The 17,571-nt window shown below is 40.6% G+C and overlaps 2 protein-coding genes across 2 annotated transcripts in view; both read right to left on the bottom strand.

The window, feature by feature from the left end:
- The window catches only part of LOC123963026 (olfactory receptor 10J4-like), an 8,259-nt gene extending 5,293 nt beyond the window's left edge, over positions 1 to 2,966 (bottom strand). Inside the window, exon 1 of the mRNA XM_046039545.1 lies at positions 2,872 to 2,966. Within this exon, the coding sequence (XP_045895501.1) occupies positions 2,872 to 2,914 (43 nt within the window). The 5' untranslated portion in view covers positions 2,915 to 2,966. The remainder of the gene's footprint in view (positions 1 to 2,871) is intronic.
- Positions 2,967 to 9,990: 7,024 nt separating this feature from the next.
- Positions 9,991 to 14,530, bottom strand: LOC123963025 (olfactory receptor 10J4-like). Its single transcript, XM_046039544.1, has 4 exons — positions 14,482 to 14,530; positions 13,071 to 13,261; positions 11,559 to 12,221; positions 9,991 to 10,155 (listed from the first exon to the last, which is right to left on the bottom strand). Exons 1-4 carry the CDS (start codon positions 14,528 to 14,530, stop codon positions 9,991 to 9,993), a joined length of 1,068 nt encoding a protein of 355 aa, XP_045895500.1.
- Between the last annotated feature and the right edge of the window lie 3,041 nt (positions 14,531 to 17,571).

Raw genomic sequence — 17,571 nt, 5'->3', positions numbered from 1 at the left:
GGTCTCATGAATTTTTCATAATGAATTTTTTATTTTATTTATTTATTTTATCTGTCCTTATGTGTAGTGTGATGTTCTGTGTTGTGTGTTGTTTTTTGTACTGGATGCCATAGAATGTCATTGCACTGTAAAACAAATTTACCTACGGGTATAAATAAAGTAAACAAACAAACAAACAAACAAACACCATGTGCATTAAGTTGCTTGTCAAAGTCGCTTTTTGTGAACTGACTCCTCATATCCGGAATGAGGCTGGACATTAAAAAAAGGTTGATGCGCTACAGCGAACCTTTAAAATGTTAAACTCATTGTTCGGCATGAATGGTTGTGATTGTTGACAAGTTAGCACTTAGCATTAACAAATCAGAGACTAACCACCATGAGAGTTTTTAAGGCCAAAAATTAGAAATTATACTTGTGCAGGTTTCAGTAGTATGTAGTGGTGAGGGATGCAAATTGCAACCGTCACTGCTCACCCCTTTCTTTGCAAGCGCACAGGAGAAGCCAACACACTCTTTCGGGTCTTGTGCTAAATAATACGTATGGTCCTCCATTTGTCCAAATTTCACTTCTCTTCTTCTAACAAACCAGACAACCACTACTACTACTACTTCTGCTTCTTCTTTGTATGTATTCAAAGTAGTTATGAAACACGCTTTGTAGAGCTGTTTGACCATTTGGGCTACTATAGAAACATGGCGGCGCAACATGGCGACGTCCGTGTAAGAGGACTCGCGGTGTAAACACAACGGTTCATTATATAATGTCTTTATACACCACTGAAAACATTTATGGATATTAGCTCACAGGCCAGATGGTGAACAGGACAGAGTAGCAGCTTGTGACTCTTACTCAGCACTTCATCTGTTAAATGTTAGATTTATTTCTTGTAACGAAAAATACAACAAAATCGACTTCACCGGCATAAGAGAGAGAAATCTAAACCGTGGTTTACCCAGATACCAGCAATTTCCACTTGAACAATAGACTGAACATATGTGCAATGACCACTTTGCGTTCTAAGGACATGGAGAAATTGCAAACTATGATGCAAGAAGTTTTACAAGCAAGGTAACAACCTATTTATGTAAACTGGGAAAATTGACTCCCTCACGGATGAAGTTAATCAGATGGTGAAAACAATCGCTTCAACTGACGAGGCAATTGCCTCTGATGTTCACGATCAAGCCATAAAACTAAGGGATCAGGAACAAAAGATAAAGCACTTGAGTCACAACTTACCAAAGTACTTGAAAACCGTGACCTAGCTGAAAATAAATCTTAAAGACATAATCTTCACCTGCACAATCTACCAGAGCGAATCAAAGGCCAGAAGACGAAAGCTTACTTGGCATCAATACTGACAGAACATCTGAAAGTCCAAATCGAGGAACCCGACATTGAACTTGCACACCGGATCGGAGTGGAAAAAGCTTCTTCAAAACTACGTACCATTATCATGAAATTCCTCCATTTTGAAAAGAGGCAAGATGTCCTGTAACTGTCCTGGAACTGCAAGATGATTCATTATTGGCAACAACTCTGTGATAGCGACTCTGTGAAAATGGGCCCATGAAAAACAGACTGAAACGCACAGAGTTGGAAATCTGGAAACATGGATCAATACCACCAAGTGCATTGTTTTAATATGATATAAATAGGTTTTTTAGTACTACTCTACTCTCGTGTGTTTGTTTCGTCCTCATGTCTCAAGCTAATAAATTGTACTCAGGGAATATAACAAGGAAAGGTCAGTTATTGATTACAGTTACAGATATTGGATATTCAATCTAAAAAATTAAGTTGGTTTCCTGGAATACAAAAGGTCTTAACCAACAACTAAAATCTTAAAACAGATATAGCAGTATTAAAAGAGACACACCTAATTTCTCAAGATGTGGGTAAATTAAAACAGAAATGGGTTGGCCAAGTTTTTTCATCATGTTATAACTGTAGTAGTAGAGGTGTAGCAGTGTTTATTCATAAAAATTTACAATTACAAATGCAAAAAACTTAGATTAGGTAGATTTATTTTTCTGAAGGCAAGTCTTTAAAATAAGCCGCTAATCATTTTTAATATTTATGCCCCCAGTGAGAATCACCGTCCTTTCTTCAATATAATTTCTGAAGTTTTAGTCGATTGCAACAATATTTCGAATGGATAAGAAAATTTAATTTTTTTTCAGTGAAAATAACTTACCTGTGCTGTCTCAATTTGAAAGAAAGAAAATTACAAATAAATTAAAATAAAGAAATTACAAAATCCAAAGTCATTACAGGCCCAAGGGGAGAATGGCGGAAAGATTTTTGTATTGTCTAAGCCGGTTTTAATGTGCATATGACAATAAACTTCTTGAATGTTGAATTTATTATTTTTACACATTTAACATTATGTTAAAGAATTAAAACCAATGTCAACAAAGAACACGGGTTAAGGATGTTTATATGACTCATAGTCAGTAGCTGAGTGAAAGCCAGCACGAATTGAAGTGAACCGTATTAGATAGACAAACAAGACACATGAAAGTAGTTCATGTTTAAACAAAAAGAACAGTTCATGTTAGCCCTTTATACAAATTAAATGAATGAATTAATGTGCCATTGCCTTCAATCACTAGAAAACTATTTCCTCCTGTTGTGATAAAAATGCATTAAAAATGTTTCCAAGGGATAACAGATCAAGACTAACTGTAATATCATGACTACACATGTCCTTTTAGTGTAAAACAAAACATAGTGTTCCCGTGCTTACAACTGACAGAGACATTTCTGATCCATGTATAATATATCATGCTGTGAAGTTTCATTGCACAGACATCATAAAAACAGTACTCAACACAATCACCAGCACCGAAGGAAACACTCACAGACCTCTGGGGCTTTTAGGTGAAATAAGAAACGGCAAAAGCTCCATCTCTCCTCAGCAGACAGACAGATGAACGGGTGGGAGGATGTAGACAAACTTCAAAAACTGCAAAAATGAATAGCTTTGTGTAAGACTTCATCTGTGCACAAGCTCGATCTGACAGCACCAAAAAAACTAAACAAAATAAAATAAAATCCTAAAACCCTACACACAACACCACTTAAAAGTCAAGAACATGGTTTGCAAAGTAAGACATCATAATCTTACCTGAATATGTGACTCAGTCTTTGTGCTGCTCAGCCAGATTCCGTCAGATAAATGCAGAACTTCATCTTAGGTCCACATTTAGCCTTTTCAAGAACCACTGACCTTTTTATTGATCATAATGGAGATTATACTGAGACCAAGCACCACTAATTACAAAGTTACATCAGACCCTATCATTATTAACTAACTTGTACATGGGATAGCAAAAGAATACCAAAGGGACATTTTTGTTACCTCTGTGGCCATAACAACACCAGACAGCAACACAATTGTCTTGTTGTTTGACCTCTTCACTAAGATTCATTATAGAACCTCTTACCTTACTTTAATTGCTTGTGCGTGTCAACTTGACGCAATGACAACATTTGCAAAACTGCAGTGTTTTCATCATTCTGCTAGTTTTGGGTGTATTGCCAAATATTTTGGTGACCTTTGATACAACACTTAGCAACAAAGAAAATGTTGTGCATACAGTTTAAATTACAGGAAAATATTGAATATTACTGCAGATTTCAGTTTGTCTGTGTCACAACTTTGAGATTCTTTCAAAGCTAATTTACAGTTAAAGTTGTAATCCTTAGATTTAGATTTTAGTCCTGAAATACTGAATGGCAAACTTCAAAGGGAAGAGGGGCTGTGGGTGTTGTTCAATTTCAATAAGAAACAAAACAGCACCCCTGCTCCTAGTGTTTTCTAAAAACTTGCATTATCATCGTCACTACCAACAGTGACCAGAGTAAGAGACATTTTTGACACCTCACTGGAGACATGCCTCCACCATCATCCCTGTCCCCCAAAAACCAAGGACCTCAGGACTAAACGACTTCAGACCCGTCGCCCTGACCTCTGTGGTAATAAAGTCCTTTGAGCGCCTTGTGTTGTCCCACCTTAAATCCATCACAGACCCACTCCTGGACCCCCTGCAGTTTGCCTACAGAGCCAACAGGTCTGTAGATGATGCCGTAAACATGGCACTTCACTACAACTTCCAGCACCTGGACTCCCCAGGAAGGTGATTGGCTGCAACCTTCACTTCATCACTTCAGGACCTGTACGCCTCGAGGACTCTGTGGCGAGCAGGAAAGATTGCAGCTGACCCCTCTCATCCTGGACACAAACTGTTTCAGACTCTCCTGACCCCACACTTTACAACGCGCAGCTGTGCTTTATGCTCATGTTGTGAACTTTTGCACATACTTAGCAGCATTGTATTACAGTATTATTGTAAATTTTTTGTACTTTTTTGGGTCTCCTTACTTTTTATATATTTCTATTTATGTTCATGTGTACTGTAAGCACCAATTTATACCAAGGCAAATTCCTCGTATGTAAAAATGTACCTGGCAGTAAACCGAAGAGGCAACAGTCAGACAACCCGCCAAGGGAATAGTTGTGCAGGTGGTGACACAGACAGTTGCTCTCTCCTTTTCCTTCCTGACTGATTGTTGTCTAGTTTTGCGTTTTGATAGTGTCCTTGTCACTACTGGTAGCATGAGGCGGTACCTGCAGCCCATTCAGGTTGCACAAGTAGTCCAGCTCCTCCGGGAAGGCACACCCATACGTGCCATCACAGGAAGGTTTGCTGTGTCTCCCAGTACGGTACAGTAAGAACATGGAGAAGATTCCAGGAGACGGGCCGTAAGAATAGAAGTGCTGGACAATGCGATAGAAGGGCATCAACCCAGCAGCAGGACCGGTATCTTCTACTCTGTACGAGGAGGAACAGGAGGAGCTCTGCCAGAGCCCTACAAAATGACCTCCAGCGGGCTACTGGTGTGTCTGATTCTGACCAAAATGTCAGAAACAGACTCCATGAGGATGGCATGAGGGCCTGACATCCTCTATTGGAATCTGTGCTCACAGCCCTGCAGCGTGCAGGTCGATTGGCATGTCTCCCACTAACATCCTGTTCTCTTCACAGATTAGAGCTGGTTCACACTGAGCACATGTGACAGATGTGAGAGTCTGGAGACGGCATGATGAATGCTATGCTGCCTTCAACATCATCCAGCAGGACCAGTTGGGCGGTGGGTCAATGATGGTCTGGGGAAGAATATCCTTAGAGGGTCGGACAGACACTCCACATGCTAGCCGCCTGCTGTTAGGTACTGAAATGAAATTGTAAGACATTACACTCACGGCGGTAACCAGCTATGAGGTCACCGAGGTCTGGACATCCATAATTACAAGTAGGATAAAGCCTATCAATAAATAATTCAAATGAAAAACCATTGATAACACGATCAATGTATATGTAAGCTTAAGGACCATGTGGACGCACTGACTACACTGTCGCAACCCTCATTTCAACTTGATAAACTGTTCCCCGATCACTGTCCAGACGTGGGGAAACACAACAAAAGCAGTTTGGAAACTGTTTGGAGTAAAGCAGCCATCTTCCTGAACAATCCTGAGCTCCATCAGAGCGGGAAGGATAGGTAAAGTTTGGTATCATTGCTTGATTCAGGGGTACTGTAATAAATACAGTAGAGCGGTGAGCAGAACTCTGCCGCAGCGCCGGCGGGGAGAGCTTGCGTGTTGGTGTTGCTTATGCTACTCCGTTCTGCAACAGCGACAGCGGGGTACGCTCGTGGGGGAAGGGTCATCACGGAGGTTTGATATGTTAGAAACGGATTTGTTGAAACGGAGTTGTAAGAGTTTTATGTTAAGTTCTAAGGAAGCACTCAATATGTGGCAGTATCTCTGCCATTGTCATGTTGATTCAGTGTTATTAATTCTGTAGGTGAGGGGTTGTCAATAAGTTTGGGTTCCTGGTTAGCTCAGTCAGTAGGGTATCAGCCATTCAATTGAATGGTTGTGTTCAATCCCCCTTGCACAAACATATTTTTCCCCCTCTTAAACAAATTACCTATGAAGAGACTGTTTCATATGCTCACAATACAGCATGTGCTGGAGTGTGCGCGTCCCAGCGATTGATCCACATCAACCTATGGGTGCTTATTTTCATTTTCCCAGCATCTCGAAGCAATCCACGAAGCAGGATTTGAGCTTATCCAGGTAACTTCGGGGTTAACCCTGGGTTTTCAGTACCACAACAGTGCTTCATTTCCTACCGGGGTAGATCACCATGCAGGTTATGTTGCAGATAAGAGATCAACTCTGTGAAAACGCCGCCTACTGACCAATCAGCTCTCTTGGAAAATGACATCACCATCTGTAGGAAATCCCGCAGACTGTTTTATAGGCTGCTTTATGTTTGCTGCGGTGATACGGAGAAACTCTTGTAGGCTAAAGCGACATCATCCTACAGAGACTGATTAAAAGCCTCAGGCCATTGTTGCCTACAGATTTTTACAATAAGCCTACTTACTGCTTTGAAATGTGTTTAATATTTTTTATTTGCTCCCAGTCCGTTTCACACAGCCTGACGCAGCCTTAAAATAAATGGTTCTCATTTTTCTTATGTAAGGCTGAATATTATGAGCAGTTTGGGAGGTAGATATAGAAATATGAAATTTTAATATGAACGTAGGCTGTTTATTTTAGGTTAGTAGCTTTCTTATAGGCCAACTACAGAGACTGTAGCCATGTTCCTCCCCACCTTCTGCGATGTGGCTGCAGGTAAAGAGGTGAGTTTTCAGCAGCCTAAATCTTTCAACCACTATTTGAGCACATTTTATGGCATAAATGGATTTCATTGCTTTATGAAGTTAATTTAGAACAATTTTAGGAACAACACTTGAGTGTGTTAAATAAATTAATCTAATTTTTGAAGTGACAAGAAGTTTTTAAAGTGAGGTAGAACGACCACTTCTTCACTGCCGAGTCTTTTATTGTGGAAACGCCGACACACAGCCAAGCTGAAATAATAAGGCTGATGTTTTGATACAGCTCATAAGAACACATCAAATCAATGCATTATTAGAGACTACCCCTGTTCATTTAGACATTCACACTGTCGGCGAATTTCTGTCTCCCTGCATATGTCAGCTGCAGCCGTGCTACTTAGAATAGGCCTATGTCGCATTTCTGTAGTGTTCCAGTTTGCTCGTTTGTAAAATATGACACTCTGCTGCCAGTGGACTTGTTCATTTCTATGATTGGTCATCTGCTGCTAGCACCGCCTCTTTTATGTGAACGCGCTCACGGCTGAATTGGGAAACCCTGGGTTGAGTTACCGAGTTGATAACCAGCTTCGTGGTACCGTTTATCCCGACCGGATTGTTAGCCAGATAACTGAAAGATATCCTGGGTATGGATGGAAAGTCCCGCGCTTCGCGTTCAGGGGAATCACGATCCCTGAGTCTGTTTAAAAGAGGAAGTGATTAAATGAGTAACTGTTGTTGTCATGACAGATCTTTTTCAGCACCACCCCCAATAAAAGTATCATTTATTTATTTATTTGGTCGCCTGCTGTCGACCACTGCTGTAGGCGAAACCAATGTGAGACACACATTTTGAACAAAAAGCGCAGGGAAATCTTTTTTCTAATTTGCAATTAGCTTTTCTGGGCATGAATGTCTTAAAATGTGCCAGTTGATAAAATAGTACTGAATGGTTTTAGTATAGCCAATCTGATTTTAGGTTCTGAGTATTTGATCATTTTGTTGAGGATTCCATCAATACCACAAGTCTTTTTTCCTTTTAGGGTCTGGATGACATCTGTTCGTTCTTGTTCAGTTACTAGGTAATGTCAAGGGTTTTGGTTGTTTTTTATCAGAACCTCCAGAGCTTTCCATTTAGTGAATAGGTTGTTCCATTTCTCCCAGAAGTGGTTGGCCTCCAAGGATTCCTCAATTTCACAGAACTGGTTCGTGCTGTGTTTGTTTTTACTTGTATTGTTTCAGAGGGGCATTGTATTGACATCGTATGTTGTGGTTATCTGGATCCCTATGCTTTTCATTGGATAATTTTCTTCTAGTTTTCCTTAGGTTTTTGCATTCAGTGTCAAACCATGTGTTATTGTTTATTTGTTGAGACAATAGAGCTAATTATTTGATTTGATTTTGTCCACAGCAGAATTTACACCAAAATGATTATGGCGAAACATTTAAGTTAAATAAACTTGAGTCTGTCTCTCTGTCTGCCTCTGTCTGTGACCGTCTAAGCAGAGTCAGGTGTGCCAGACCCTGAGCTGAGCCTCACCAGCTGCTTCCCATTCTGCAATCAAGTTTGCTACAGGAACTCAGCTTGCCAGGTCGTAGTCAGGCTGTGTTTCCAGCCACTTTGTTGTACTTTTGCTTAAACCTGTAATCTCCTGCTTAACAGTCTTTCCCCTCTCCCCACAGTTTCTGTCTCCCTGTTGGTTTTTGTCTCTCAGCTCTGACCCTACCCCGATTTTGACACCCAACTGTTCGGTCCTCCACGTCTCAGATCACCTCCAGGCTCAAGCTCAGTCCCCGTCCACATTCATTAAGCACTGTAATGAAGTCACATTTTAAATTCTAGCTCCTCTGCAATTTATTTTTTCATATTCACATTGTTTTTTAAGCCTGTTTAGCCTGCTAGCCGAAATTAGCATCCAATTTATTATTACAGTTAATGTGAATTACAGATTCACCTTACTAACCAAGATAGCTCCACCCTCTTGTCCAGTATGGTCAGTTATGGTTCCAAAAACAACAACATGGCGACGGCCAAAATGCCAAACTCGAGGCTTCAAAACGATAGTCTACAAACCAACCAAGGGCGTCACTTTATGTTGAAAAGTGGTGGGGACAAAAGGTCTGAGATTAGGGGTGTGATGAAAGAGTTTGGTCACGAGAAGATATTTTAACACTATTTTGAATAAATATTTGCTGCTGAAAAATATGAGTGGGGGTTTGGGGGTCCTTCTCCAGAAGATATTCAGCATTAAACTCTGCATTCTGGAGACATATTCTGCACCAATTTATGGTGGAAATGTCTTTATATGAAGCGAAACACAAAACTCAGGTGGTATATGACAATTCAAAATATGAAAATATAATGGAATATAATGCAGTAATCAGTAGTAAAAAGTGATGAGGACATCTCCCCAGCATCCCCAGTGTAAATGACACCTACGAAACCAACGGATGATGTCATGATATATCCACTTATTTTATACTGTGTATGTAATAAACATATGGTTAACGTTGGTTAGGTTAGGATCTTGGTTTGGGTTAAAATAGGTGCATTACTAAAATACTTACATAACTAACGTATTTAGATTGTGTGTTGATTACTATGTTGACACACAGGAAACAAACCCTGGTCTTCTGGGTGAAAGTGTCGTGACCACTTTTCTCAGTCTTTATACTATGTCAACTGACAGCCCATCAAAACACTATCCAACAGGGGTGCATCCAGAAATTACGCTAGAGGGGTACCTATACTGTCACAGTTAAAAAAGTACAGCCACTGACCCAGCTGACACTATTAGGACATTTTTGACACAAGCAGAAGTTGTAAACAGCAAAGCATTGGACAAAATAAATTCAGAGATATATTCACAGTTTGGGAAAATTGTTTATTTTATTTTAATATTGGTCAACAGCTTTCCAATGAGAAGTGACTTGATATGATATATTTAATTAAAAGGATCATTAACTAGTTTAATGTGACCCTTGTATGCAAACAGCTGAACAAACATAATTGGCACAATATACAACTCAAAAGGAATAGGGCTGTCCCTGTATAGATTCGATGCTACGATACAAAGAGTCTGATTCGACTGCCAGTCTTGTGAAATTGGGATCTTGCCATTTTGGTTATATGTGGATGCTCAATGTCTGATTTTACATAGAACTACCTGTTTTGTCCCAATACATTAACATACAGCCTATTTTGACATAAATCTCAACATAATGATGTTTATAAAAATGTGAAAAGAAAGAAGCTTTTAATAAATCTTTTAAAGAGTTTCCTGACACCAGTCAGGACAAGGTGCTGACATCCTTCGTGCGTAACACAGCAGCAGGTCTGAACCTGCTCAGAGTCCTTCTGATGGACTCTCGCAGTTCCTTGTTCCTCAGACTGTAGATCATCGGGTTTAGGAAAGAATTAAGAGCACCGAACAGCACAGCCACAATGATCCGAACCTAAAACAAAATAAAATATAATGCTTTATTGAACATGCAAGGTTCTCTGTGGATTTTTGGCATTTCTCCCAGCTTGCAGCAGGTCCTGAGGATGACAAGGGTGGTCAGTACCACACTTTAAAAATTGTTGGCAGTACAACACAGTCTTGATGATGGATGCAACTGCGATTCAGGAGCATTCTTGATCATTTCAGATCTCCCAAAAATTCCCTAAACAACCAAAAATAAACTTTTTCATAATATTGTTGTTGACTTCATGACCATTGGAAAAATCTCTCCTCAATAAACAATTCGATTGACAAGATTAACTTGATGAACTAATGGTCAGATTCCTGTGAAGTTTAATGTGGACGTTTGTGTTCACCAGAGGATCGATCTCACAGTTTTGGGGATCTCCTGACTATTCCTCTATCTCACATATACCCTGCTAGCAATGGGGTATAAAATGGTAGCCCATTATTGGAAACAGATCTCCCAACCACTACAGATGAGATCAGAACTCCACTGCTTAAGAATAGGAAGATCATTAGAATGTGTTTTGTTCTGTCCAAACTGTCTACTGGGGTGTAATAAACAATGCAGCTTCTGTTAGCTTCCATTAGCAAATATTTACAAAAATGTATACAGCTATGCTAGCAGCTCTGTGAGGCTGTACTTGAAGGTTAATGTTAACATAAGCATGCTAACATCCTCACAATGCTTACATGCTGATGTTTAGGAGGTATAATGTTTACCATGTTCACCACTTTAGTTTTTGCACTCTAGTAATGGAAAAATTAAAATTCTTTCCTGACTTTAATGCTAGATGAAAAGTCAGGGGATAACTAAGTTATTACTAGTCATCATGAGGGGAACATAAATGTTTGAACCAAACTTCATCCAATCCAATTCAATAGTTGTGGATACATTTCTCAAAACCACAAATCTCAACCTCAACAGTCAGCAAAGTTAATAGGATACATCATCTGGGCACCTTGGATATCTGAACTAAATTTCAAGGCAATATATCCAATAGCTGTTCATATTTCAGTCCCTAGCAAAGTGGTGGCCTCACCGTCAGACCGACACTTACATCCATAAAGCCACACTGCGTGGAAAATTGTCAATAAAAGGTTGACATAGACTGTATGTTTCCAAAGCTTTCAATCACATCTTGTGGCCTTCTTCAGTGGTCAGAATTGCTTGAGGTGGACGTGGTTGAGTTGCTCATCATGCACAGGATGTGGCTGAAAGCTTTGGAAACACAGTTTAAGTGGACCTAGTCTAGCCTATTATTAGGCTATGTAGCCTTGTCACATTGCTTTTTCCAAGGTCAAGAAAGAACCTTCAAACTCCTTGCTAGTGTTGTTTAAATATGTATTAAAACAAAGGTAACTATTATAGCTGAATAATTAATCTTGTACCTCTGATGAGAAGTTTACCACCCGGTAGGAGATGTATACACATGAGACCGAGCTGTAAGCGATGGACACCACAGTCACGTGAGCAGCACACGTCCCAAAGGCCTTCAGCCTCTGAGCAGCACCCATCTTCAACATGGAAAGACCAATCAGGACATATGAGGTGAGGATGAGAACTCCTGTGGTCAGTAGTGCAAATATGGCCCAGGACAAGGACACAATGTTATCCACAGAGGTGTCAGCACACACCAGCCGCCTGACAGACGACAGGTCGCACCAGCCATTCTTCACCACGTTGGGGCCGCAGTAAGGCCGCTGCCAGCTCATGGAGGTGGCTGGCAATGTGCAGAATATGCTGAAGCCCCACGCTCCTGCGATGAGGAGCAGCTGGACGGGCCGGGTCATGATGGCGGCATAGCGCAGAGGGTTGCAGATGGCAACGTAGCGGTCGTACGCCATTACAGTCAGGATGGCTTTTTCAGTAACCCCTAGCTGTATGACGAAATGCATCTGGAGGAAGCAACCCACGACGGAAATGGTATTCATGTCTGTCAGGAAGCCAGACAGCATTTTGGGGATGGTGGTGGTGGTGTAGAGTATGTCCACAAAGGAGAGGTTGTAGAGGAAGAAATACATGGGAGAGTTGAGCTTCGGATCAGTCATCGCCTGTGTGAGATAAAACAGTGGCAGTGATTACGATATTAATCATTCCATCTTAGTCTGACTGAGTTAATAACGATCAAATTTAGGGAAGCATCGAAATTCTTGGCCGAAGACGACTCTGAATATAATGAAAAAATTTGCCTAATACTGAACACCGAACAAATACATTCACATTTTTACATTTATTTTGCCTTTTTTTTTAACTATTGCATAAATTAAATTGTCAAAATGTGCATTACATGTGCCCATTTACTTTCTGTGAATATAATCCAATAATCTTATTTCCATAATGTATAGACACCTTATTTTGAAAACCACACAAAAACCAGACATGTGTATCCTCGCGCTAACTTCATCACGTCCGACCCAATATGATAAATAATGCTGTATGTCACTTCACAGCCTTTCTTCAGGTAGGATAACCTGCCTGTCAGCTCGCAATGGGCTGTTTCAGTGGATTTACCATAAAAGCTTGAATACGTGTGCACTCCAAATTTAGGTACAGCTAGCTTGATCGCCTTCTCAGAAATGAGTGACAGAAACACTTAAAGTGGATCAGACTGTTTGTTGCCTTTTCTAAGAAGTCAGCCACAGATGGAGAATGTGCTAGGAGACAATTCAGCAGAACAGTGTCTGCAAACGGCCATTTTTGCATCTTTCTCAGACACTTTAAAATTCTTCCACACTGCCAACATGTCAACGTAATTGTGCGGTAAAATTTCTTCAGTCTTTTGACTTATTATGCCGAACACCGTAAGTGCTTTTTTTTGCTATTTTCGGACCATTAATGTCAGTGACCGAATGCATCCCTAATAAAATTGACATAACTAGATAGACGGCTGCGTTCTGTACCACATAAATGATCATGCTGTTTCCTCCCAGGATGATGATGTAGCCCAGCAGCAGGATGACAAAAAGGATTATCCTTTCCTCACCGATGTTAGCGAGGCCCTGGATGATGAAGAAAGTGACGCCATCAGGCTCCCAGGTGCTGTTAACAGAGCTGGATTGCAGCTGATTGGTTGGCAAGGGCAGATATGAATCTGGAGAAAGAGAGTGACGTGAGAAAAGAGTCAGTATTTCACAGACAGAGAGGAGTGTTATAAGTTATGGTTCAACATTGAATTTTACCTCGTTCTCTTCATATTTCCATCATCAATATTCATACAGATATAGAAATAGATTGTGCTTATGGACACAATATAAAAACACCAGGCCAATGAACATACACATAAAAAGCCTCTCTGTCTGCTAATGATAATTATTTTTATATCTTTCAAATTGGTAGTATATAGTTGCACACTAAGGATCTGTTAAATGTTTATCCTACAATATCAGTTTAGGTTTTTTTTAGGCACTCTCATTTCTTGGTTAAAGGTAGCGGTTTCGTAGGGCAACCGGCCCCTTTTGCTGCATAACAAACCTTTGAGGTTTGCTGGGAGGGGCATAGCAGAGTGACGCCAGCAGCAGTAGGTTTTGGCGTCTGCAGCTTTAAGATGGTATGTTAATATTGAAGTGACAGGACCTGTTTACTTTTTTTTCCATTTAACCCAAACCACCATCTGTCCTTAAGAAAAGTGTTTTTTTTTTCTCCCTGGAAAGCCACTTTCATCCCACAGCATCCAAGTCTTGTGACCCCGCTGGTTCGGGGTTGGCGGCGGATCCCTCTGCTGGGATTGTTGCTGCTCCCCCGCTATGGCTGGCCGCCACCACTCAACATGCAGCTGCGAAGGTGCGCCCTTTTTTTCACCGACCTTTGGCTGTACCTCCCCTCTTTGACCAAACATCACTGATTCTCAGAGACTCTTTTTTTATACTCTTAATTAGAATCTATGTTGCCTCAAATGACACTGCACACCTGCACTCAACTGATGAAAAAAGTAATTATTCGCCTATTCGACTTGCTCAACAGCAGTGGAAAGCTGGTATTTAACTCAGGTGTGAAGGCTAAGGATCCTGCTAAAGCGCCCAACTCTGCGACCCAGCGTGGGAATTGGGCGCTTTAGCAGGATCCTTAGCCTTCACACCTGGCTTCAGTCAGCCTGCTGCTCCCATGGTATTGGCTATATCCATCATTTTGACTTATTCTGGAACCATCCCGCCTCCTATGGACATGATGGTTTGCACCCAAACAAATTAGGTAGCCGCATGCAGGCGGTGAATCTGCAGCACGCAGCTCTCTCATCTCGACAGCTGAGACTAACTACATCATCCTCTTCCCCCGGGTCTTCTTTTACCCAGCACTATGAAGGTAGTCATTTACTTTCCACAGCCTCTGACTCCCCCTTGTCGGTAGACACTTGTACTCCCATTTGTACTTCTATAAACATTAACAATTTAACAATGATCCAGAACAAAACCTCTGCTCTAGCTTCGATGTCAGGTCCACTCTCTCTGGACGCAATATCTCCTTCTACAATGCTTATGGACAACTCTATCAGATACCATGTTCCCATATACTGGTCATCTCGCTCTCTCCCTGCTAAAAAGTGATGGAGTATCAACGTCCATTGAAATACTGTGGTGATATGATGTCAGAGTGTGCTGCACAGCAAATACCGTTCAGTCAAATTTGCCTTATTAAACACTCGATCTCTATCAAATAAGACATTTATTTTAAATAATTATTTTACATCTCATCATTTGGATTTTTTATTTTTAACAGAGACCTGGCTAAATGTTGGTGATCTCACCGCCCTTGGTGATGGTTCTCCTCAGTGTAGCTTTCTACACTCCACAAGGACTACTGGTCGTGGAGGTGGCTTAGCCACTGTTTTTAACAATTGTTTCAAATGCAGACATATGCCTGTAGATGTATACTCTACTTTTGAGGTGCAACTTTTAAATATTAACATTACTGCCCCAATCCTATGCGCACTGGTGTATAGGCATCCTAATACCAAATCAACTACCGTAAAAAGTTTTCTGATCTTTTGAGATTTATAGCTTCCCGCTCTGACAAACTGCTTATGAATCAATATCATATCAATATATGAATATCAATATTCATATCTGTAGCCCATTGAAACCGATGGTCACCGAATGTTTACTTCTCTCTGATTCTTTCGGTCTAAAACAATCTGTATCAGGTCCAACTCGATCTTGTATTATCATGTGGTTTTTCTGTCTCCAACCTTGAAATTATTGCTACTGGTGTCTCTGACCATCTCATGGTTATATGCAATTCCACTTTACCGTGTCCCCTTCCCACCCCTTTCCAGCCTCATTCCCTTGGCCGATCTATTAACTCAGCAACAGCCTCACACTTCATCTTCATGCACACTTATTTACCTCATATCTCAGATGCCGTATCTTCGAACACTGAGACTGAGAAACTAGTCACTCTCTTTACCTATCCTGCTCTGACACTCTGGAATGTGTTGCTGCTGCTACCTCTCCTCCTACTGAAAACTGTGAGAACTTTAGGAAGTATTTTATTGACAAAACTGACAACATTAGATTTCACATCGTACCCTCAGACTCAGACCCCCTAGAGACCAATCATCAATCCTGCTGCCTCCAGCAGTTTCAGGCTGTGCCATCTTCCCAGCTGCTGGAGGTGGTCATGCACATGAATCCAACCTACTGTCCCTTAGACATTATTCCATCACGCCTGAAGTTTTCGACACTATTTGCCTTCTTATTCTGGCAATAATGAACAGTTTCTTAACCAAATGCATTGTCCCCTCCAGTTTTAAACATGCAATTGTGCAACCCCTTTTAAAGAAACCCAGCCTTGACTCCAGTGATCACAACAACTATAGGCCCATCTCCAAGCTACTATTTCTTTCCAAAATTTTAGAAAAAATTGTCTTTCTCCAGGTCCTCCTACTTGAACACATTTTAACATCTGTGACAAATTCCAGTCTGGTTTTAGAGCACTTCATAGTACTGAATCTGCCCTGCTAAAGGTAAAAAATTACATCCTTCTCTCTGTCGACTATGGCTCTAGTGGTATTTTAGTCCTGCTTGATTTTAGCACAGTTTTCGACACAATTGACCATGAGATTTTATTAAAACGCCTGGAGCTAAAAGTTGGTCCACAGGGCACAGTGTTACAATGGTTTACATCCTACCTGAGAGAAAGAACTTTTACAGTACTGTTAGAATAGGAAATTGTTCATCTTCTCCTGCTGCTATTAAATGCGGCATCCCTCAAGGCTCAATTTTAGGCCCTCTCTTATTTTCACTTTACATGCTTCCACTTGGTACTATTTTTGAGAAGTACAACATTTTGTATCATTGTTACGCGGATGACACACAGTTCTACACACCAGTTACACCTGACAGCACCCACTCTCTGAAGAACCTCTTAAACTGTCTGAATAATATCAAAGGCTGGATGGTGAGGAACTTCCATCAACTAAATGAAAACAAAACTGAGGTAATTCTGTTTGGCCCTCAGAGCTCTGTCAGTAGTTTAAGCAATTCGCCTGGTCCCCTGACTACAAACTTGCACAATATAGTTAAGAATTTAGGTGCTTTTATGGATACTTCTTAGAACCATAGCCAAATTGAAGCCATTTTTATCCCATAGAGACCTGGAAACAGTTATACATGTGCTTATCACCTCACGGCTGGACTACTGTAATTCCCTGTATATGGGGCTGAACCATTCAACACTTTCCCGACTACAAACTGGAACAAAGAAAAGACAACACGCAACTCCGGTCTTGTCTCACTTGCACTGGTTACCGGTAAAATACAGAATTGATTTTAAAATTCTATTATTTGTTTTTAAAGCCCTCAGTGGCTTAGCCCCACAATACATTACTGATATGTTAATTCCTTATTCTGCACTAGGTCGCTTAGGTCAACAACTCCAATTAGTACTGTTCTCATGCCTCACAACTAAAGGTGACCGGCCTTTTCTTTTCTTGCCCCCAGGCTTTGGAATAGTCTTCCATAACATCAAGTCCTGCCCTACCATTGAGAACATAAAATCAAATTTAAAGACCTAACTTTTTTCATTGGCTTTTACCTGATTCTGTCCCTTATTTATTTTAATTTGATGTTGTTCATGTTTATTTCCTTTTTAGCTTTGTTGAATTTTATCTTTACTGAGTACTCCATATTCATTTTATTGATGTGTATTGGTGCACTAGTGTTTTATTGTGTATTTGGATACACAGTGGTATCTACTTTTTGTTCTTTTGTTCATTTATACTTGTATTTGTGTGTATTGTGTTCTTGAAAAGCAAGTAGTGGACTGCTGTGTGTGTGTGAGAGAGGGAAATGTTGAATCACGTAATACAATGATCTCTCTCTCTCTCTCTCCCCCCGCCGGTAACAATAGGTAGTATACATCATGTTAGACAGACTGAGGCACTGGGTGGGGATCTCTGGTACTGCT

The sequence above is a fragment of the Micropterus dolomieu genome, linkage group LG23, assembly GCF_021292245.1.
Source record: "Micropterus dolomieu isolate WLL.071019.BEF.003 ecotype Adirondacks linkage group LG23, ASM2129224v1, whole genome shotgun sequence".
In the NCBI taxonomy this organism is placed as follows: domain Eukaryota; kingdom Metazoa; phylum Chordata; class Actinopteri; order Centrarchiformes; family Centrarchidae; genus Micropterus; species Micropterus dolomieu.
The sequence above is the reverse complement of the archived record's forward strand: the minus strand, read 5'-3'. Positions and strand labels throughout refer to the sequence as shown.

Coding starts and splice junctions, on each gene's coding strand:
- LOC123963025 (XM_046039544.1), bottom strand. CDS start 14,530: ATGGGAGTACAAGTGTCTACCGACAAGGGGGAGTCAGAGGCTGTGGAA. Junction 13,262..14,481: donor GGAGTCAGAGGCTGTGGAAA/GTAAATGACTAC, acceptor CTCTTTCTCCAG/ATTCATATCTGCCCTTGCCA. Junction 12,222..13,070: donor ACAGCATGATCATTTATGTG/GTACAGAACGCA, acceptor TATCTCACACAG/GCGATGACTGATCCGAAGCT.